This window comes from Necator americanus, chromosome V, assembly GCF_031761385.1.
Source record: "Necator americanus strain Aroian chromosome V, whole genome shotgun sequence".
In the NCBI taxonomy this organism is placed as follows: domain Eukaryota; kingdom Metazoa; phylum Nematoda; class Chromadorea; order Rhabditida; family Ancylostomatidae; genus Necator; species Necator americanus.
The window spans coordinates 17,113,686-17,132,785 of NC_087375.1; the positions used below are offsets into that span (position 1 = coordinate 17,113,686).

Sequence of the window (19,100 nt, forward strand, 5' to 3'; positions counted from 1 at the left end):
CTACGAGGTGTGTGTGATCGCGTTCCCCTGTTTACGCTTCGGCGCTCTCAGCAGCCTATTCCTTGCTTTTACATGAATGGTGTCATGAACCTTTGGTTCAGATGTCATTCACCTAGCTCCCCTTAATTCTATACTTAAAAGCATCACCCCACGAATCTGGCGTGGTATGGATTTTCGTTGGAGAACCTATATAGGGTCGTAGAGCATGAATACAGGGGTGGTTCCGCTCATGTTTACCTGCATGACTGTAAACAGACGGCTTTTGAATGCGGTTCCTCACGACGTCCTCTATTCCACGCTTGCGCCCCTTGGCAATGATTCGTCGAAAATCCATTTGGACGCCCCGATAGGCAATTTATTTTATTCAAAAAAAAACTATTCTAAATAAAGACATATAAACGAATACAAAATATTAGAAAACTAGATGGCGTGGAATATTTTTTAAAAATTTTGCTGGTTTAATTCCACACCTTTTGGTCTGATAATATGATAGAAGTTGTGAAGGTAATGAAAATATTAGACAAATGAAGGATATCGAGATTAAGATGAATGCGAAAGCAAGAAAAATAATATAATAGAATATAGAGTAAATTATACAATGCGTTCTGAGCTAATTCTTGCGGACATGCTTCAAAGTGTGTTTTATAAAAAAAAATTTCACCAAGAGAATGGAAAATACTGAGAATGAAAGAAGGAATAAAAACGAGTGAGTATCCGTTATCTACAGTCAGCTGTCAATTTGAGGACAGACCATCAAATAACCAAGTATATATAGTGCGTTATAGATAATATGATAGAAGTTGTGAAGGTAATGAAATGGAAAACAGTGTTTTAAATGCGCGTGGCTAAATAAGAATTTTGATCCTCATAAGAATTTAATTTGTTGTCATAACCGTTGAACCGTAAGCATTACAAATTTCTGTACTATTATCATGATCATGATCATGCTATATAATTACGGGCTTATTCTGCCACGTGTGTGTAACGAAATTCCAGAACGCGTTTAGACGTGTCCAGCGGCGTTGGATAAGTGTGCTGGCGCCGCAAAGCGGTAAATTAGGGTGAGACGGGTTCTACGGAGTAGAATTAGTGTTATTAGCTGGCGCAAGAAAGCTATAAAATGGGGTGAAAGCTGTAATCGAAATAAATATAAAACTAAGCTAGCTATAAAATGGGACAGGTCCCACGGTGTCGGATTGGTGCGCAATAACTTTGTGGCATGCCGCGGTAGATGGATGGTGTTACAACCGTTTCATAATCGGTGCCACTGCCAATGCTGCGTTTCACCTCTGTGACTCCTCCATGTACTTCCTCCCACGGCGTGGAATTGGTGCGCCACTTTCACCTATATGACTCCACGTATCTATTATCTGGCAGGTCTGCCTCATCTTAGTAACATAGTTCTTAGAAAAAATGGAAACACCGATGCGATAACTGTTAGGAAAAACAGCAAAAAATCCCCTACTTAGGGTAACGCTTTCGAATTGCGCGAAAGTTCGACCTTATTTGAATCTTAGCATAGAGATTGCAACCTTTCGATAGTCAAATTTAAGCAACAGCCAAGATTTTTTAACAAACTTTATTACGGCTGATGTTTTGCCGTTGTCGCCTTCGTCAGAGCCTAAGTAGCCATGTTGTCGTGATGCAATACTCCCGGAGCGATTGCACCACGCGGATATCCGCTAACATAAATCGAAAAGCTAACCGAAAAAAAGAAAATCCAAGAAAGTAGCAACATCACTCTACAACACTTAGAGTTTATAAAACTTTGTAGGATTCTGTAGAACTTTTGATTAATGACCAAGTCACACCCCCAATTCGGCTGACAATCATACCCGCACAGAACCATAAATTCATGCAAGAACACTTCACTGAAAAAGAAATGCAACAGATTTGGAACGCCGACAACGTCACTATTGCGCCGAAAATCTTAATTGGAATGGACTATTTCAATAGTACAATATTCTTAAATGAACCGGCGATACCCTTTACTGTTACTGTCAGGACTTCTTACTACACCCACCTTATTCGGTCCAGTAATATCAAGTATTCCCCTGAAGATGGCAATCAACCTAAAGAAAAAAATTTCTACGAAAAATTAAAAAAAAATTTAAAAGGCCCCCCCCCCAAATAACAACATTGATATCTCGGATCTGTGGAAGCTTGCTACGATAGGGCTAGAGGGGTACAACACAGATGGAGAAATCAATGCACAAATTATACTTCTGCTCAAGAACGCAACTCCAACGCGCATGGCAGAATTTAGGCTCCTTTCAAGTGGAAGCCCAGTAGAACATCTAGCTAACGACTACAATTTAGGATTCAGCCGACTTCACCAATTATTTAAACTCACCAACGAAACCTCCTATGTTGAAAAGAATGTTGTAATATAATCGAAGATCAGTTCAAAAGGAACTTCATCAAAGTGGCTCTTCACGTCCACGAGAATTACAGTACCACAGTCTTTTACAACATCACACGTCAAGCCTTGTCGGTCAAATCAGAAAGCATTACTACCAAATTACGGATTGTTATGGGGGCTTCATCCAAGATGAAAGGCCAACTAAACCTTACCGTAAAGTGTGGGATTGAAAAAAAAAAAAAACCAAACAAAAATTTTAAAAAAAAAAAAAAAAAAAAATTTTAAAAAAAAAAAAAAAAAAAAAAAAAAAAAAAAAAAAAATTTTTTTTGTTTTTTTTTTGGGGGGGGGGGGGGGGAGTGGTTAGAAGCCTGATGGAACATTTGCTGGGACCACCTATCGCTGCAGTTTGCGTTAGTGTTCCGCTCGAAGCGACGGGATGAAGTCAGCGGTTCGCGGGAACCCTCTAACTCTATTCATCTCTGCAGAGTGGAACTAACTATGGTCGTACCTCGATCGCATTGCACCGCTGGTTCTACCTCGCCTCTTCGAACACAGACGCTTACGCAGCTCACAAGCTTCAAGTCTTTTAGCACGATTACAACAATGGAAAATGAGGTCAGCTAATGCGTCGCCTCTCACTTACTACGATGGTAGTTACTGCATTCTATTATATCCGTAGCGCAGATGTCTAGAACAAATTCGCCTAATGCAGGAATACGCGAGATTAAAAAGGTTATGAATTGAACCTTTGGAATTCACCGACTCCAGCGGGAAGTTTGGGCAAGCAGTTTGAGGACAGTAAAAACACCTCCACATAATAGTTGCAATACTAACAGCGCAAGATGTTCAACTTAATGCATTATTTTCAAGGGATTCTTCATCACTAAATGAGTACAAAGTGGTATTAGAAGTGAAGTCAAAATTCCACAAAATTTCAAGCAAAATTTTCAACTGCTTTTCACCATCAGTACTTCTCAAACTTCATTTCGCAATCAATGACTCCACCAATTCGAAAAAAGGAGGAAACACCCCACCCACCCTTTTAATTACTCGAATTTTCATTCATTATTTGTTGAATCATCTCGACTAGTCACATTGATCACGATAATTTTCCTTTTTGTTGTAAATTTCATCGTGTCTTTTCTATTCACTTGTCATTACTCCACTTCCTTCTGTAATTGTGTATTCAAGCCCTACTATTATGGGCGGGTATGGTGTAGTGGGCCTTCCGCTTCCTGCACGATAGATCGGAGGTTCGAATCCGCCCTAGTGCTCACCAACCAAGTCTTTCATCCCTCCGGGGTCGATATATTGGTACCAGACTTGTTCGGGAGGATAAAAACACTGACTTGACACATCGGCTAGCCACTGCAAGTCATTGTATAGGCTAGTTACACGTTCGTAAACCGCAAACGATTCTGAGTTGAAGTGAGCGTGGGGGCGCATCCCAAGCGGATTGATTAACGCCAGAAACTTTGTCCTTTATCCTTTTTATTATTGTACTGCAAATAAACGTGAATCAATCGACTACGATACGGATGATTTACGCTACCACGGCACGAAGACGACAGTATGATGCTTAGTGAATTAGATGCTTAGATGGCCCGTCTTCACTGGACGTGCGAGTAATAGCATCTGTCCCCACCATTCCACTCCCTTGCCTTCGTCTCATTCTCATGTTTTGTGAGTGATGTTGACAAGGTCCTTGACCCTTATCTAGCTGAGCATTCAGTTGGTCCATCCGCACAGCGAACACATCACCCCATCTCATCGGTGGTCTCCCTGGAGGGGGTTTCAAATCTCTTGGGATCCACTGTAACGTTCTTTTAGTCCATCCATCGTCGATTCTTCTTACAATATGGCCGGCGCATCTATGCTTTGTTTTCGATATATATATATATATATATATATATATATATACATATATATATTCCGCTCGGTCGCGAATAAGTAACATTTCTCTTAATTCGGATTAGGCAAAGACCGATTTTGTGTTGTGTGAGCCGGTTAGACTTCAGAAGTCGTCTCAAGGGCTTTTTGGGTAGCTTCTTAGACGTGGTAGCGTGGGTAGCTTAGCGCTGTCTGCCCACTTTTCCGCTGCGTAACAGAGCGCTGAAAGAACTATGGAGTAGAAAGCATGTCCACAGAAGTCCTAGCCCGTCAGGTGATCCGTGGCTTCCTTGACAGGTGGGAGTGCTGACCACGCTGCTGTCATCCTTCTATTCAGTCCTTTTAAGTCCGAGGTACACATATGTTTTTGACAATTTGGGGGCTTTTTTGTGTTCCTCCTTCCTCGTAGCAAACGTTTTTCATGAACTGTGCCTTTTTTCTGCTAAATCACAACCCTATTCTCTTTCCTGCGTCGTTCAATTCCTTGAACATCATATCTGCTTTAGTGGCACTTTTCGAAAAGAGAATGTCGTCCGCAGAACGAAGGTTGGAGAGGAATCTTCTATCAACATGTATGCCCCTTTCTTCCCAATAAAGTGATTTCATTATTCATTGTAATGCAGTCGTGAATAGCTTCAGTGATATATCAGGCTGGACAGAAAGTCCTGTCAACATTTCTCATTTTTTCTGGCTTATTTTTTTTTACTCAGCTTACAATAGCAACTAATCAATAATATAATCACCATTATTAATTACAACAGTGCTTCATCTAATGGGGAGGTCAGTGATCTTTTTCTCCCACAACTAGGGAGATTGGGAGTTGAAGAAGTCGCTGACCGCCAGTTCGACTTCTTCAAACTCGGTGAAGATTTTCTTAGCTAACAAAGCCTTGAGAAGCCGGAATAAGTGGTAGTGTGAGGGGGCAAAGCGGGAAGAATAGGTGGGTTATTGCACCGTTTCCCAGCCTATCTCCTCCAGTTTTTCATGGGTCTCCTTAACTACATGCGGCCTAGCGTTATCGTGGAGGAAGTGCACCTAAGCTCGTCTCGGCCGTCTTTCTCGAACTCCCCAGAACTTCTGGAGCTGACCAGAACTGGTGGCGGTCTGGCATCGTGGGAATAGCTCATGAAACAGCATTCCCTTCAAATCTCTGAAGCACCAAAGGAGACACTTCTTGGGATAGACGTCCGAGTTGGCTTGCGTCGGCGAGTTTTCTCGAGGGAGCCACACGGCACGGTGCTCGTTAGAGAAGTAGAGGACTCAACTCTCTTCTCCAGATCTTCAAGAAACTCCTTTCGATGCGGGCGAAGAAGGAGAGATTGACAGATGGATAAGATCCCTCGATGGATCCCTCACACCTTGACGGACAGCCGGGTGCTATCCGTCAAGGTGTGAGGGATCCATCGAGCCAGCACTTTTCCGTATCCGAGGGTCTGGAGACGACTCGCGACCGTTGAATGGCTAAACCCGACTTTGTCGCACGACTGCGGTGTTGGTCTTTGGATGCTCTTTGACAGCGTCGAAAATGGCGGAGTCTTCAACAGTGGGGAGGGGGGCATACCGACCGCTTGCGAAGCGAGCGAACCAGCGCTTGACAGTCCTTATGGTACAGGTGCCCTTGCCTAATCTGCTGTTGATGTTGCGGGCTGCTGCCGCCACGCCATCGCAAACCTCTATGACTCCCGACACGGTCCAGATATGGTCCATGCAGCTGAAACCTTGACCCGAATCTAACCTAGCTTGTTCTTGGGGTTAGGCCTAATTCAGCTTCCTAGATGTGCGCGTGAGGATGATCTCGATGAATAGCTCGTATAACACGCTCAGCAAGCATATCGGACGGTAGTTTCGAAGGTCCTCTCGGTCACCTTTCTTATGGATGAGAGCGGTTTGCGAGTTCTTTCACTTGTCTGAAATCCTTTCATTCCGATGATAAGACGTCATGTGCGACGCTAGAATTACATTAAGTGGATGGCCACTTATCCGCAGAAAGTCTGCTAATATAAAATCAGATCTGTGGGCTGTGCCAGGCTTCATGATAGCAATTCGTACTTCCGAAAAGGGACTCGGTAGTGGAACTTTACCACTGGAGGCGACCGGGTTTGTTAACGAAGTTGACGAACAGAAAAGGATTAAGTAGGACCTCTTTTCGATCCAAGTTTGTCGTGCGCTTCGAGGCACGACAAACTTGGATCGAATTTCGAAGACCACCAAGAAATTCTTAGAAAGAAAAAGGACCTTGAGAATTGATCAGAATGAGTCGCACCTTGAGCGGTTAGTAGCAAACACAATTCGCAGAAAAGCTTTGCAGGAGGATTTTTCGAAATACAGGGAAGAGCAAGTCTGTAGAAGTACCGCGGGGATCTCCACGAATATAATATTCTCTCAGCAGCAGGTCGGTTCACTTTTGGGTCCTCCCCGATGCTCCTGTCGCCTTGGTACAAGGAGTTCTCTAGTATGCAACTGTCGTACACGACTTCTTCCTTCGTTGTCTATGAGACAGACATTCTTTTCTGTCGTGTAGATGAGTCGTATTTTTGCACGAAAGAGACGGTGGTCAGAACCAATACGAGACATAGGTACTGCCAAGTCGCAGACATTCTTTTCTATCGTGTAGATGAGTCGTATTTTTGCACGAAAGAGAAGATGATCAGAACCAATACGAGATATTGGTACTGCCAAGACGTCAAGTAGACACCACTTCCAGTTGGTGAGTATCTGGTCGAACTCCGCACGAGTCTTGCGATTGGGCAACTCTCATGTCTACCAACGACAATTTTTCTTTGTCATTAAAAGAGAATTCCCATGAAAGAGGCGAGTGACGGACAAAGGCCCGGTAAGTCGATTGCCGTTTACAGTCCGTTCCCTCATTCCAAATCTTCCCATACTGTATTCCTCTCGATTTTTCTGTGATCTTTCCTAGTTTTGCATTTAAATCTCCAATAACAAATTTGCAAAAGGAGTTCTCGTTGCGGGTCACTTCCTGACCCGCAACGGTCAGTAGCAGTTGATGATGCTAATTGGTGTTTGGGGCAGAAGGCAGGGGCAATTAATGGTCAGACGAGGTGACAGGATCGCGAAAGAAATGAGAGGACAAGGTAGGTGACAGATGGGTGAACAACGAAAACCAACACCACCTACATTTTGCGGCGGAACCTTCTCTTCACAAATGCCGAGTGTACCGTTATTTCGATACGATAATACGCTGATAGATAACACCTTCAGTCACCTGTAGGAGATATCAACTGTTAACTGTAACTGTTGAATTGTTGTAAATAGAGATGTCTAATGCCTCTCATGTCAAACGTTACCAGCAGCACTAGGTACACTCCTTGTCCTTTAGGCACACCTCACAAGCGTGCACTTCAGGTACACTTGTTAGGCGTGCCTAAAGGACAAGGGAATCGGGGCCTATAAACCGAAAAATAGAAGCCTGACAACGTACAGATATTGAAGGAGTCCAGTGTCAGTGCCAAGCGCGGCTTAAGTACCGAATTAAGGGGCGGAGCTAGCTGAGTGACGTCATTAACTCAAGGTTCATGACACTCCCCAGGCAAAAACTTGCCATGCAAAACATGAAGTAGAAAGCATAAAAGTTTTAATAATAGCGTTCAATTTGCAAAAAAAAAACCTTTCCGCGAGGAAGATGCAAAACTGACTTTTTCATGCTTACTTCATGTTTTGCATGGCAAGTTTTTGCTTGGGGAGTGTCATGAACCTTGAGTTAATGACGTCACTCAACTAGCTCCGCCTCTTAATTCGCTATTTAAGCTGCGCTCGTGGAGTGCAAGCCGCTCAATCTCAGCTCGTGTCGCCCTCGTCCTATCCAGATTCAATCACCGTGGCTGGCTCGTACTACAATATCCTCTGCAATCATCCTGGCGGACTTATGGTCAACCTCAAGTTCTAGCGAGCGGAAGGATAGGTTCAATAAAGAACAAGGTCAAACTCAGGAAAAAATGGATCACTCAGTTAAACTAACTTCTCCTCAAAACAGATCTACAGATATACACCGAACCCCGTGCAACCCATCAGGCTTCCAGACCTCATAAATTTCGTGATACGCTGCCTTCAACTTACTCTGGACACTGGACTCCTTCAATATCTGTACGTTGTCAGGCTTCTATTTTTCGGTTTATAAGCCCGATCTCCTTGTCCTTCAGGCATGTCTAGCAGGTGTACCTGAAGTCTACGCTTGTTAGGTGTGCCTGAAGGACAAAGAGTGTACCTAATGCTGGTAACGTTTAACATGAGAGGCATCAGACATCTCTATTTATTAAGTCTTACCTTATCCACCAACAGTTAAGCTTTACTAGGTCTAAATGTGTCTCACGAAATGTTTTTATGCAAATGGACAGAACTGACATCCGATTCTTGCGCTGGATCTAGAAGGATTAAAACAAGTCCAGTTCCATCAAACTGGCACGCCGGGGAAAAGGACCGTTAGGGTTGGAGATTTGGAGATAAATATTAGGACGAAATAATTGGAGAAGTTCATTTCATGATACAAGCTATCCTATAACTGCGCCGTGCTCCGTGGTGCCACAATAGTATGGTCCTGAAGTTCTTCATCGGTACGACGTTGGGTTCGTATAATTCTAGGAATAGAATTCTAGGGGGGGGGGGGGAGGAGAATTTGGAAAGATGAAGGGAGAGGTTTTGTCTAGTATTTCAAATAAAATTCCCAAATTGTGGCGTCAGCATTGTAGGATTGATACGATCAAAATGAAGTGAGTCCTATTACTGCTGCGTAAACATCTGCATTCGAGGTGGCGCGATGGAATAAGCGGTTGCGAAGCCTTAGCTAGCTAGCTAGATAGCTTTGCAATACGAGTGGTGTTATCAATGATCCAACCTCGATCGGAACTGCTGGCTCCACCGCGCCGCTCTAAGTGGTTGACGTAAATGTACCAGCTTCAGTTCGCTTTTGAATTCCACATCATGACATCGTGGAGTATCATCGGGTTTCCTTTTTGCATGTTGGTTGCAGAACAGAGGAAATTATTTTAATTGTTTTCTAATATATTTTAACATTGAACATTGAGAGAGTTCAATAAATTGTGCAACTATTCGACATATACATGTTGATTAAGAACTGTAGACTCTAGAGGTCCTCTCGAGCAATTTCCTCTGCCGTCAGCAACTTTATACGTATACATGGTTGTTCGCTCTGTAATATAAACAGGCTACACTGAAGTTCTAACGGTCAAATCAGAAAACAATCAAAACTTTTAAAAAGACATACAGCTTTGTCTTTAGCAGGGCTGCTAGCAAAGTATTCATCAGCTGTTTGTGGAGGAGATTTGATCCCTAGGCGTGTAAACACATCGCTGATCTCCTGAAGAAAACTCTAAGAAGATAAACTGGGTTTCAGTCATGATCACTACCGGTTCCATGCATGGAAAGAATACTATTAAGCATAGAACTTTTAACATTTAAAGAATTTTATATCATAAAGACATCAATCGAATTCAAAAGGAATGGAGAATATGTTTTTACAATGAATATGTACCTCGCTTCACTTTTTTATTACTACTAATTTTGCGACTACTAAACAAATAACATTCACAATTTTTCTCACTGAGAATAAATACCTCCGAAAAGAACATGAGCTCGAAATGAACGGTTCTCTTTGGGGCAATTTTATTTCTTGGGACGAATTCCCCTGAAACGACACTCCTTACACTCTATCTAACTATTGTTGCCTGAACTTTGTGTTCAATGCTAAAATAGCGCTTCGACACATTTTTTCAGTGAGACCTGAACTTGTACAGATTCCTTGGAAGGTACTTTGTATGTTTTGCTCAAGGTAATGAAACAGTCGAACCAAAACTATTTGAAACTTGGTACAGTTGCGTAAGCGACTACGCTTGAAGCGGCACGATGAACTCAGCGGTTGTAATCGACACGTGCGGATCATGCTATCCCGACTCGGACTAAGAGACTAGATCAGCTTACACAACTGCACTAGGCTTCAAATCGTTTTGACCCAACTGCAGGTGCCGTATGACGTTAATAAATCCCCTTTCGATGCGCCACGACAATCATTTTATTCAGAATCGCTTGAGGTTTACGAAAGTGTAACTAAGATATGTATACACTGACTTGCGAGGGCTAGCCAATGTGTCAAGTCAGTATTTTTACCCTCCCAGACAACTGCGCTACACCCGTCCCTACACTTTCCAGTGATACTCTTGGCTGTGAGGCTTGTGATTTTGTTCTGTTCGAAACTTTTCTTCTTAAAAATGTAAGAGAATTATCAAAGAACTGACCGAATCCAAGTAAAAAAATGAAGACGACGGAATTAGAGCAGAAATACTGAATCATTTTCTTCCGTCTGAGATTCGTAAAATGAAAAAGATCTGTTCAATATCGAAACCGACGAATGGATACTTGACTCGAGGAGGCACCCTAACATAATCTCCCTCCACAAGAAGTTATCGGTAAAGACCCTAGAGAGTATCTAATCTCCTGGACTGTACAACGGTTTAGAGCAGATTATCTCGGACCGTTTTATTAAACATTGCTGAGCAACAATATGCGAGGCGTAAGCCGACATTCGCTCCAATCGATCGACGATTGACCAGGGGTTTGTTATCGAGGGAGTGTTCGAAATGTGACAGCGCTATTCCAAGCCTTCTCAGTTACCCTTCCTGCACTTTGGAGCCGTCATCTCGCGCCGATGGAGTACCAGGAAGGTTCATTCGCCTATTTAATGACATGAACCAACGAACAAAAGCTATATCTGGTTGCAACCTAAGGACTACGTCTACGCTCTGATACGTGCAAGACGTGGGTCTCTTTGAGATCTCGAACGAGAATCAGAGTGGACGAACAACCGATTGTGATTCTGAGGAGTTTGTCGGCTTCAGCGTGGGAAGGCCACCTGGCCGTAAGCGAAAGGTTTGGACTGAGTCTGTGAAAGAGGACTTGAGGGCACTCGGCGTAGATAGGCAGTTCAGGGGAGACGTAGAATTTCCCAGGATATGGAATAGCGACAAATGGATTGATTTTGTGCAACCTCTTGCTGAAGAACAAGAAGATTGGGTAGAGCTGTGTTCAAGGATGACAAACCTCGGCGAAGATGCAGGAACTCGCGAAAGTGATTAATAACAACACGCTGTTTGAGTCAAACTGAAGTAAGTAAGCAATGATCATTCCTCTACGGACAGATTCCTATATGGATTCAGGTGCCCCCTATTTGAAAGGGAGTTATGCTTTTCAATTTATGTTTCTATTGGAACAAAAACTGGAATTTTGACTGCCTGATCAAAGCGAAGTGGTTTCGGTTAGACAGTGTCTTTCGGTTAGACAGTGTCTTGATCGAGTGTACAAGTCAAGACTGAAGCCAACATTTGATTGCAGTTTTGGTAATACGCAGATTAGAAGCATTTGCTAAGATGAGAAACAAAAATGTTTTCTTTTTTTTGTATGAGGCAGCTGCAAATATTCCCGTAGTTTAACGTAGACAGCATGGCAATTCTGCTTCAACGGAACTCATTTTTGAGTGGTTATGTGCGCAGTATTGGTTGAGAGTTTGTATTACGACGGAAGAAGCGGCTAACTGCCGCATTCTGCGGAATTTTTCTAAAGACTCATTCATTTCATTTGACTTATGAATGGGCAATATTTAAGTTAACACTGTAAGTAGCAGTAGTATAATGTAAACATACGAATCAATATCTAAGTTTTGCTAAACGCACCTTCAGCCTTCCGCGTTGATAAACACCCTTCATTCCAGCTAAGACTGACAAAGAAGCCTGAAATATACTCTGGATCAGTGCGTTTATGTGTGTATACCGAGCTCGATCAGTATAACTAGTCACATAGCAAATCAGTTACCTAAGTTTGAAGTACACCTGGTCTTTGGCTACACCTTGGATTCTCCTCGGACGGACAAATTAGTGATTCGTATCATAGTATGATGATTCAAAACAAATACAAAAAAAAACTACCGATGTTTTGGAAGACGGCGAACAGAAAACGTGAACTTCTAGTTTGTATACAGTTACATCAAGTTGTCGTGTAAGTCCCTTCCATTTTTCTGAGTGACACTCTACTGTAAACATTTAAAAAAAAAACGGATACGCAATCGGACATCGGAGCTGCGCAACATTCAGCACACTCAATGCCAATCATCGGGCAACATGTTGATGCTTTCTTGAAGTAATGGTAGGGAAAGAAGTTCTGGGTATGCGCAGGTAGAAGGATTGCAAACCTGCCATAGCCGTCTAGATCGACATGGGGTCAACTCTGCAAGCGTTGCCACGATGTTGAGGCGATTTCAGCCTCCTCCCAGGTATGCGAAAGATGAGAACTTTCAGCATCAAAGTTGAGGGACGTAGACGTTCGATAACTTGCTTTTCGGGCAAGTACTCTCCCATGGAGCTTCGATTCGCCAATCGCAACATACCCTTTCCAAACTCAGTCAAAATCCATCAGTACTTCGTCCCAATCTCGGTTCATCTCATCTTCAGTGATGAACGTTTTAACAAAGCTAAGTCTGGTTTGGAGAGAGAAGAAAAAGGCATAAGTTCTTCCTGCTCGTGAAGTAAGATCTAAGAGCGGTCGCTAACTTCCTAATAATAGCAAACCGGATCGTCCGCTTCGTTCCGTATGTTGATGTTCGCCTCTAGTCAACGAATCGACTGCTCAGAATCTTACAGCGAGTAGCCACCATTTTTGAATTTGGCCTACCACTTCGCACAAGTATTGCAAGAGACAGCACAACCGTATCATACCTATAGTAGATTGGTTGAGTCTGTGTTGCCTCCAAATCAGAGTTGTGAAAGAGAGATGACTTGATGAAGGAGCGTCTGCGTGACACTTGTGTGCCACATTAGGATGTGAACAGCAAACCTATGCGTGATAATTAGTACGGTAAAAGTCCAAGGAGATGCGCTCTCCACTCGCTAAAATATAACTCCTATGAACATACGTAAGAAGTGTGAGATCATCGAAAACATTGAAAGAATTCAACAACGGCAACAACCAGATGTTTCTATGAATTACACAGCAGAATTTTATTCAACGCCAACCTTTGCTCTCGTCATCTGAGAGTTCGTTTCGTCATTTACAGTGCGATAGTACTGAATTGCTGGGCTTCGTACAAACTCGAGACTCCGTGCCTTTCGCAGTAATATTGTTAGGGTAACAGTCGCAAGTAGAGTTGCGAGAGCAATTAAAATTGTTGGAACCATATAAACCTGCAAATGTGACAGATAAAGACCAGTATTCTAAATCTGTGGCAGATAAAGACCAGTTTAGAACTAAATTTTTTGAAGTACACGTTCTTCAGAAGCAATGGAGAAGCTCACATTTTGGGCCGATCTTTCTGAAACATTGAATGCCCTCCTTCCTTTTGCGAAATATACCTGCAAGAGGCTGTCATAAAACATCACTAGAAATTCATTTGCGATATGCGGAGATGCACAAATCCTGGAGTGAGGACATCAGTAACTAGTAGTACACTCCAGGCCCCAGGACTGTTGACCAGCAAGCTTTTATGCGGATGAATTGAATTCCAAAACACAACCAATATGAGTTTACTTGTATCCAACAGCTCAGAGGCAATACATCATCGCCACTTCTGTCCAGTTTCAAAATTGCCCGAGCGAGTATTCAAAATTTGTGAGGTGTGGAATAATAATAACCCGTCATCCTATTGAATTCTTTTTTTGAATTCCTCCCTCAAAGATGCTTGTCCAACTGACCCACTAAAAAATTTTATCTAAAAAAACACCATCAAGTAAAATGACATAGCAGTATCAACAGTCCTCTTCTATGAAAGCTTTTAGTTTTTATGCTAGTCTTCCATGCTCTAACCTTCAGTCTTTCAGTCTGTGTTGTTTTTTGTACTGTTGTTTATTATTTGTAGTTTTAGTGCTCTTTTGCAGGACTTATACAGAAATAAAAAATTACTTTTCATGCTATGTTAGTCACGAATTGTAGAAATAACTTTCATTATTCGAACTTTCCTCCACAACGTTTTACCGCCTGAGTTGGAGGTGACTCTGAGCGTCGAGCTGGGATGCACAGTAAAGGTTCGCCGTTTGGTAGAGTTTCCCAAGCCGAGAAGGGGTTCCACACCCCCGAAGTTCCGAGTTTTCGGAATCGAAAGAATAGCTAAGAGTACACTACTGCTAAAATTTACCACAGCCTAGGCAAAATGTCGCAAGGTGTCTCACCCATCAATATAGGTTGGCGACGACTTGTGGAAAAGCTAAGCTATCTATAGCAGGGATGCTTAGTATGAGGAAGTCCTCCTGCCACTCCAGCATACACACTGCCTCAGTACTCTGCACATGTCGCCGGTCTTCTCAGACGTCGGGCGTCAGTGGCCACCGGTGAGAGAGTTTATTTTAATGACAAACAAAATCATCGTTGGTAGACATGGGAGTTGCCCAATCGCAAGACTCGTGCGGAGCTCGACCAGATATCATAGCACCATCCTTTCGTATTGGTTCTGATCACCGTCTCCTTCATGGGAAAATGCGACTTTTCCACACGATAGAAAAGAATGTCTGCTATAGGCAACGAAGGAGGAAAGAAGTTGTGTACGACGATTGCTTACTCCTTGTACAGGAGCATCGGGGAGGACTCAAAAGTGAACCGACCTGCTGCTGAGAGGAGTGCAATCCTGCGCTGAACGTGCGTTTAAGCTGCGCACGACAAACTTCGAAAGGATTCCGAAAACCACCAAAGACGAATGAGTCGCACATTGAGCGGTTAGTAGCAAACTCTAACTGCAGAAAAACTTTGCAGAACGATTGTCGAAATACAGGGAAAAACAAGTCTGAAGAAGTGCCGCAGGGACCCCCGCGAATACAGTATTCGGCTAACAGTCTTGCTGAGCGAAGAAGACCTCTTCTCGTCGTGAGATCGAAATCATTACGGAGAGGATCTGCTCAAACCTTTCCCGTTAGTCAACTCTTTTAAGAAACCCGATCATCTATAGTGGTAAAGCTCCACAACCGAGTCTCGCTTCTTACCATATCCATTGGAAAGTAGGCAATAGTATATCACTGAAGCTTTTAACGGCTGCATTGCAATGGATAATGAAACCACTTTCTTGGGAAAAAAGGGGTATACATGTTGATTCTTCTCAAACCTTCGTTTTGCGGACGACATTCTCTTTTCGAAAAGTGCCACTGAAGCAGATATGATGTTCAAGGAATCGAACAACGCAGGAAAGAGAATAGGGTTGTGATTTAACACAAAAAAGGTTGCGTTGCGATTGCGCGGCTACACTACAGAAGAGCAAGATGGGCAACGCGTAGCAGTCGAATGAAGGAAAAAAGCACTTTTCATTCGCGTAAAGTCATGAAATGTAGAGGACTTCGCCTTTGTTGCCTTCTCATTTTCCATCGCCCTCAACGATTTCAACGAGGTCCTGTCACGTCCTCTGGCTACCTCAACGTTCGTAGCCAGAAATTCAGAAGCTGTACCGGCTGCTAATCATCAACTTTGGCATTTGATAAGTCCGAATTGAAAGCATTTTATCAAGAGCCAGATGAAATGGTCAGAACAAAACGTTTTTTTTTACAACTTCATTGACACGTATGAAAGCGATGGTCGTCTAGTCTGGCGACCTCATAGAAATTCCATTTTCATTTAAAAAAAAAGAGAATCATTGGCGGTGCATATAGAAATCACCAAAGGACAGCTCTTACAGAGGATGAAGGATAAAAGACAAAGTTTCTGGCGTTAATCAATCCGCCTGGGATGCGCCGGCACGCTCACTTCAATTCAGAATGAGTTGAGGTTTACGAACGTGTAGCTGGCCTATACAATGACTTGCGGGGGCTAGCCGATGTGTCAAGTCAGTGTTTTTATCCTCCCAGACAAGTTTGGTACCAATTTATCTAGCCCGGAGGTGTGAAAGGCTTGGTAAGCGCTAGGGAGAATCGAACCTCCGATCGATCTTGTAGACAGCGGAATCTTCAACAGTCTGCGCTACACCCGCCCTCTTACAAACATCGGCCACATATTCACCAACTGAAGGTAATGTCTACTTGATGTCTCAGTGGTATCATCATTTTGCAACGGTTCTGATCAATCTCGCTTTTAAAAGGAAACAAGATTCAGTCATCAAACGGAGAAGAAGAGCTTTCAGCAACAAAGAAAGTTGTGTGCGGCAACTGCATCCTCGACGGCTTTAACTGACGTGTCCGTACCCTAAACCCTGTTTCTTAAACGATTACCTGCAAGTGCTGAATGTGTTTCGGGACTCCTTACTAAAATTTTAAATCGAGTTTCATAAGTTACCGAAGAACTGCGTTAGAAGGCTTCATCCGAATGCACCACACACTGAGCAGTTCGTGGTAAATATCAGCTGCAGGAAAACATTACTAGAGGATCTTTTGATATTCAGAAAGAAGAAAGTTTTCCAAACGTGCAGAGAAAAAGTCTAAAGAATTGCTGTGACCACAGCTGATAAATGGTCTCGTTAGCAATCATTTGAACAAAACCGGAAACCGAGAGGACTTTCTAAACTACCACCCGGAATGCTTGCTGATCTTTTTTAGAAAATTATAGAAAATTTTAGAAAAGTCGCATAAACAATTTTCATGCACATATCAATACAAAAGCACATATGTCTTCGTCGACCAAGAGAAAACTTTCACAACGTGCGAATTTATGTGATACTGTCAGCGTTGGCCGACTAAGTATGAAAGCAATTTATGTGAGGACAGTGGAAGACTGCGACCATCCATACACCATTACTATGCAGGTCTAAAACGGCTAGCTAACTCTAGCAAATGGAAAGAACGCAAAACAGAGCGATGCCATACGTTGATGATGGTCGCAATTGTTTTACGTTGCATAATGCAATCGCCTGAAGGAGGAGTGAGGTGAGTGCTTGTTGATCGAAGATTTCGCCATGATTTAATTTCGCTCCTTTGCTTCGCGAACCTCATCGTGTTCTTTGGAGAAGTGGAGAAGTTTGAGGCAAAGACGATATCCAGTGAATTAAATAAAACAAGGGAGAGCAAAGGACAGGAAATAAAAAAAGACACAGTTCATGAAGAATGCTTGCTGCTATGTCAGAAAATGATAATTGAAGGACGGCGGGATACAATTCTTGTGGAGTGAAAATTTCGTCATACATATACTTCGGCCTTTTTCATAGGTATGGTGGACGACCTGACAGATGAACTAAATAGGAAAACTATGAACTAAATTTAAATAAGATGAGAGTGGCGTCAGCAGCATACGCCCCCGTCAATGACCCGTCCCGTCTGATCAAGGGCTTCGTGCCTACCTGTTTGACTCAAATATTCTTCCAGCTTCTGCTTCATTGCTTGCTTCGAGATTCTGCTACGCAGTGAAGACGTAGACAGACACCGCTGCCACGTATAGCAAATTACTTTCTACCCAAAAAGAGAATGGTTTTAAGGTCTAACCGGTACACACCCAGCCGGTCACAGCAGCTCCGACTTGAGAGAAATATCCCGTCTTTACGACCTAATGGAATGTTTATTCGGAAGACCCGACCAGCGTATACGAGTGTGACTGCTACCTCCTCTGGATTTTCTGCGAGCTGCAGACCGAGTAGGTTGTACTGAATGGCGACAGGAGTCGCCGAAGAGGCCAAGTACGAATGAGCCTGTCACACTGTGGAGAATCGGCGATGGATAGATCGAAAGAATATTCTAGTGGATCCCATACGGACAGCAAGATATGCAGGGCGCCCTTGAGAGAATAGACCACCAGCGAGATGAGCTGGTGTTCTCGCACTATGAATAGACCAGCTGATAGCTCAGCTAAACATGGTTCAAAGGCTTCGTCAACTTTATTTTACGAAACCCACGAACATCGTGGATTGAGGGTGAGAACGGACGGTTTTCAACTATGCTGCGGCCTGCGATTAAGATGGGTTAATACGCTACATTGAACTACCTGAGTGAGCATTTCCGTGGATGTTTTTGTTCCTTTGTTTGTTTTTCTTTCTTCTTATGAACAAAAATCTTTGCTACGTACTTCATTTAGGCTTAGTTTTGCAAGCAAATGCAGACAGGAGTCTCCGCTTTAGTTACTCACCTGCATTAGAAGAAATATAACATCGCGGCCTTCTTGTGGAGAATTGACAGGCAGGTAGACTGGCTAAAAATTACATCTCCCCATACAGAAAAATTGATGTTTCCAACAAATTTGCTTGAATATGTACTAAAGCAAATGTGCACCTGCGTGACGAAATGTTTAATCCAGCTACTGGACTTCTGAAATGTGGGACTCGATCCTTTGGCGTTATCCTTTGCTGTTGTGGGATTCACTGTTTCCATAGACGTGTTGTTCGCTGTAGTTTTTGTCGCTGCCATTGTTAGGAAACGTGATGCGTTCTCGAGTAGTGAAGTATGGAGTAAGCTAGTCTTTCCAGAGACTAAAAAGATTGGGTCAATGTCTTTCAGGTCGTTAATAAATATTAACCTCACGTGAAGGTGTAGTCTCGTCTTCTGCAATAATGACTGTGGTGTCGTTTCTCAGTGGCAGAGGCAAGCACATATAGTAAACAGATCTGAATGGACATACATCTTACGAGGGTTTCTAATCTCTGTTTCCTAAGCTATGAAGGACACATTGCTGACACGAGTATGGCTAGATTTACAAAAAGTAGACCGGGTGCCACATTCATCAATACATGAAGAAGTGTTGCATGCGAATAAACTTTACCAGAAAACTTTCATATCAAATTGTTGTTAGAGGTGGATCAGCATAGCTCGCATTCTTGTACTCCAAAATATTTGCTACACTCACATTGTATTCCAGTCCTTTTGAATGGCGCCAATCTTTCACATTTTTTACCACTTGCTGCGCCTAATCCTGTTTACTTACCTACTTAGGTGGCCC

The 19,100-nt window shown here is 42.9% G+C and overlaps 2 protein-coding genes across 3 annotated transcripts; one reads left to right on the forward strand and one right to left on the reverse strand.

Annotated features, from left to right (window-relative positions):
- Positions 1 to 4,674: 4,674 nt before the first annotated feature.
- On the forward strand, positions 4,675 to 8,160 carry RB195_014156 (uncharacterized protein; the record flags this gene model as incomplete). 2 transcript variants are annotated; one of them, XM_064204300.1, is made up of 2 exons in its annotated part: positions 4,675 to 4,799; positions 8,022 to 8,160. In XM_064204300.1, the coding sequence occupies 2 exons, from the start codon at positions 4,675 to 4,677 to the stop codon at positions 8,158 to 8,160; spliced, it is 264 nt and encodes an 87-aa protein (XP_064060181.1). The 2 variants fall into 2 exon arrangements, with proteins under 2 accessions (XP_064060181.1, XP_064060182.1); XM_064204301.1 differs by lacking the exon at positions 4,675 to 4,799 and adding an exon at positions 6,286 to 6,350.
- Positions 8,161 to 9,354: 1,194 nt separating this feature from the next.
- Positions 9,355 to 18,885, reverse strand: RB195_014157 (uncharacterized protein; the record flags this gene model as incomplete). Its single annotated transcript, XM_064204302.1, has 9 exons — positions 9,355 to 9,420; positions 9,496 to 9,588; positions 11,954 to 12,010; positions 13,289 to 13,456; positions 13,568 to 13,624; positions 18,294 to 18,356; positions 18,437 to 18,633; positions 18,686 to 18,768; positions 18,839 to 18,885. 9 exons carry the CDS (start codon positions 18,883 to 18,885, stop codon positions 9,355 to 9,357), a joined length of 831 nt encoding a protein of 276 aa, XP_064060183.1.
- Between the last annotated feature and the right edge of the window lie 215 nt (positions 18,886 to 19,100).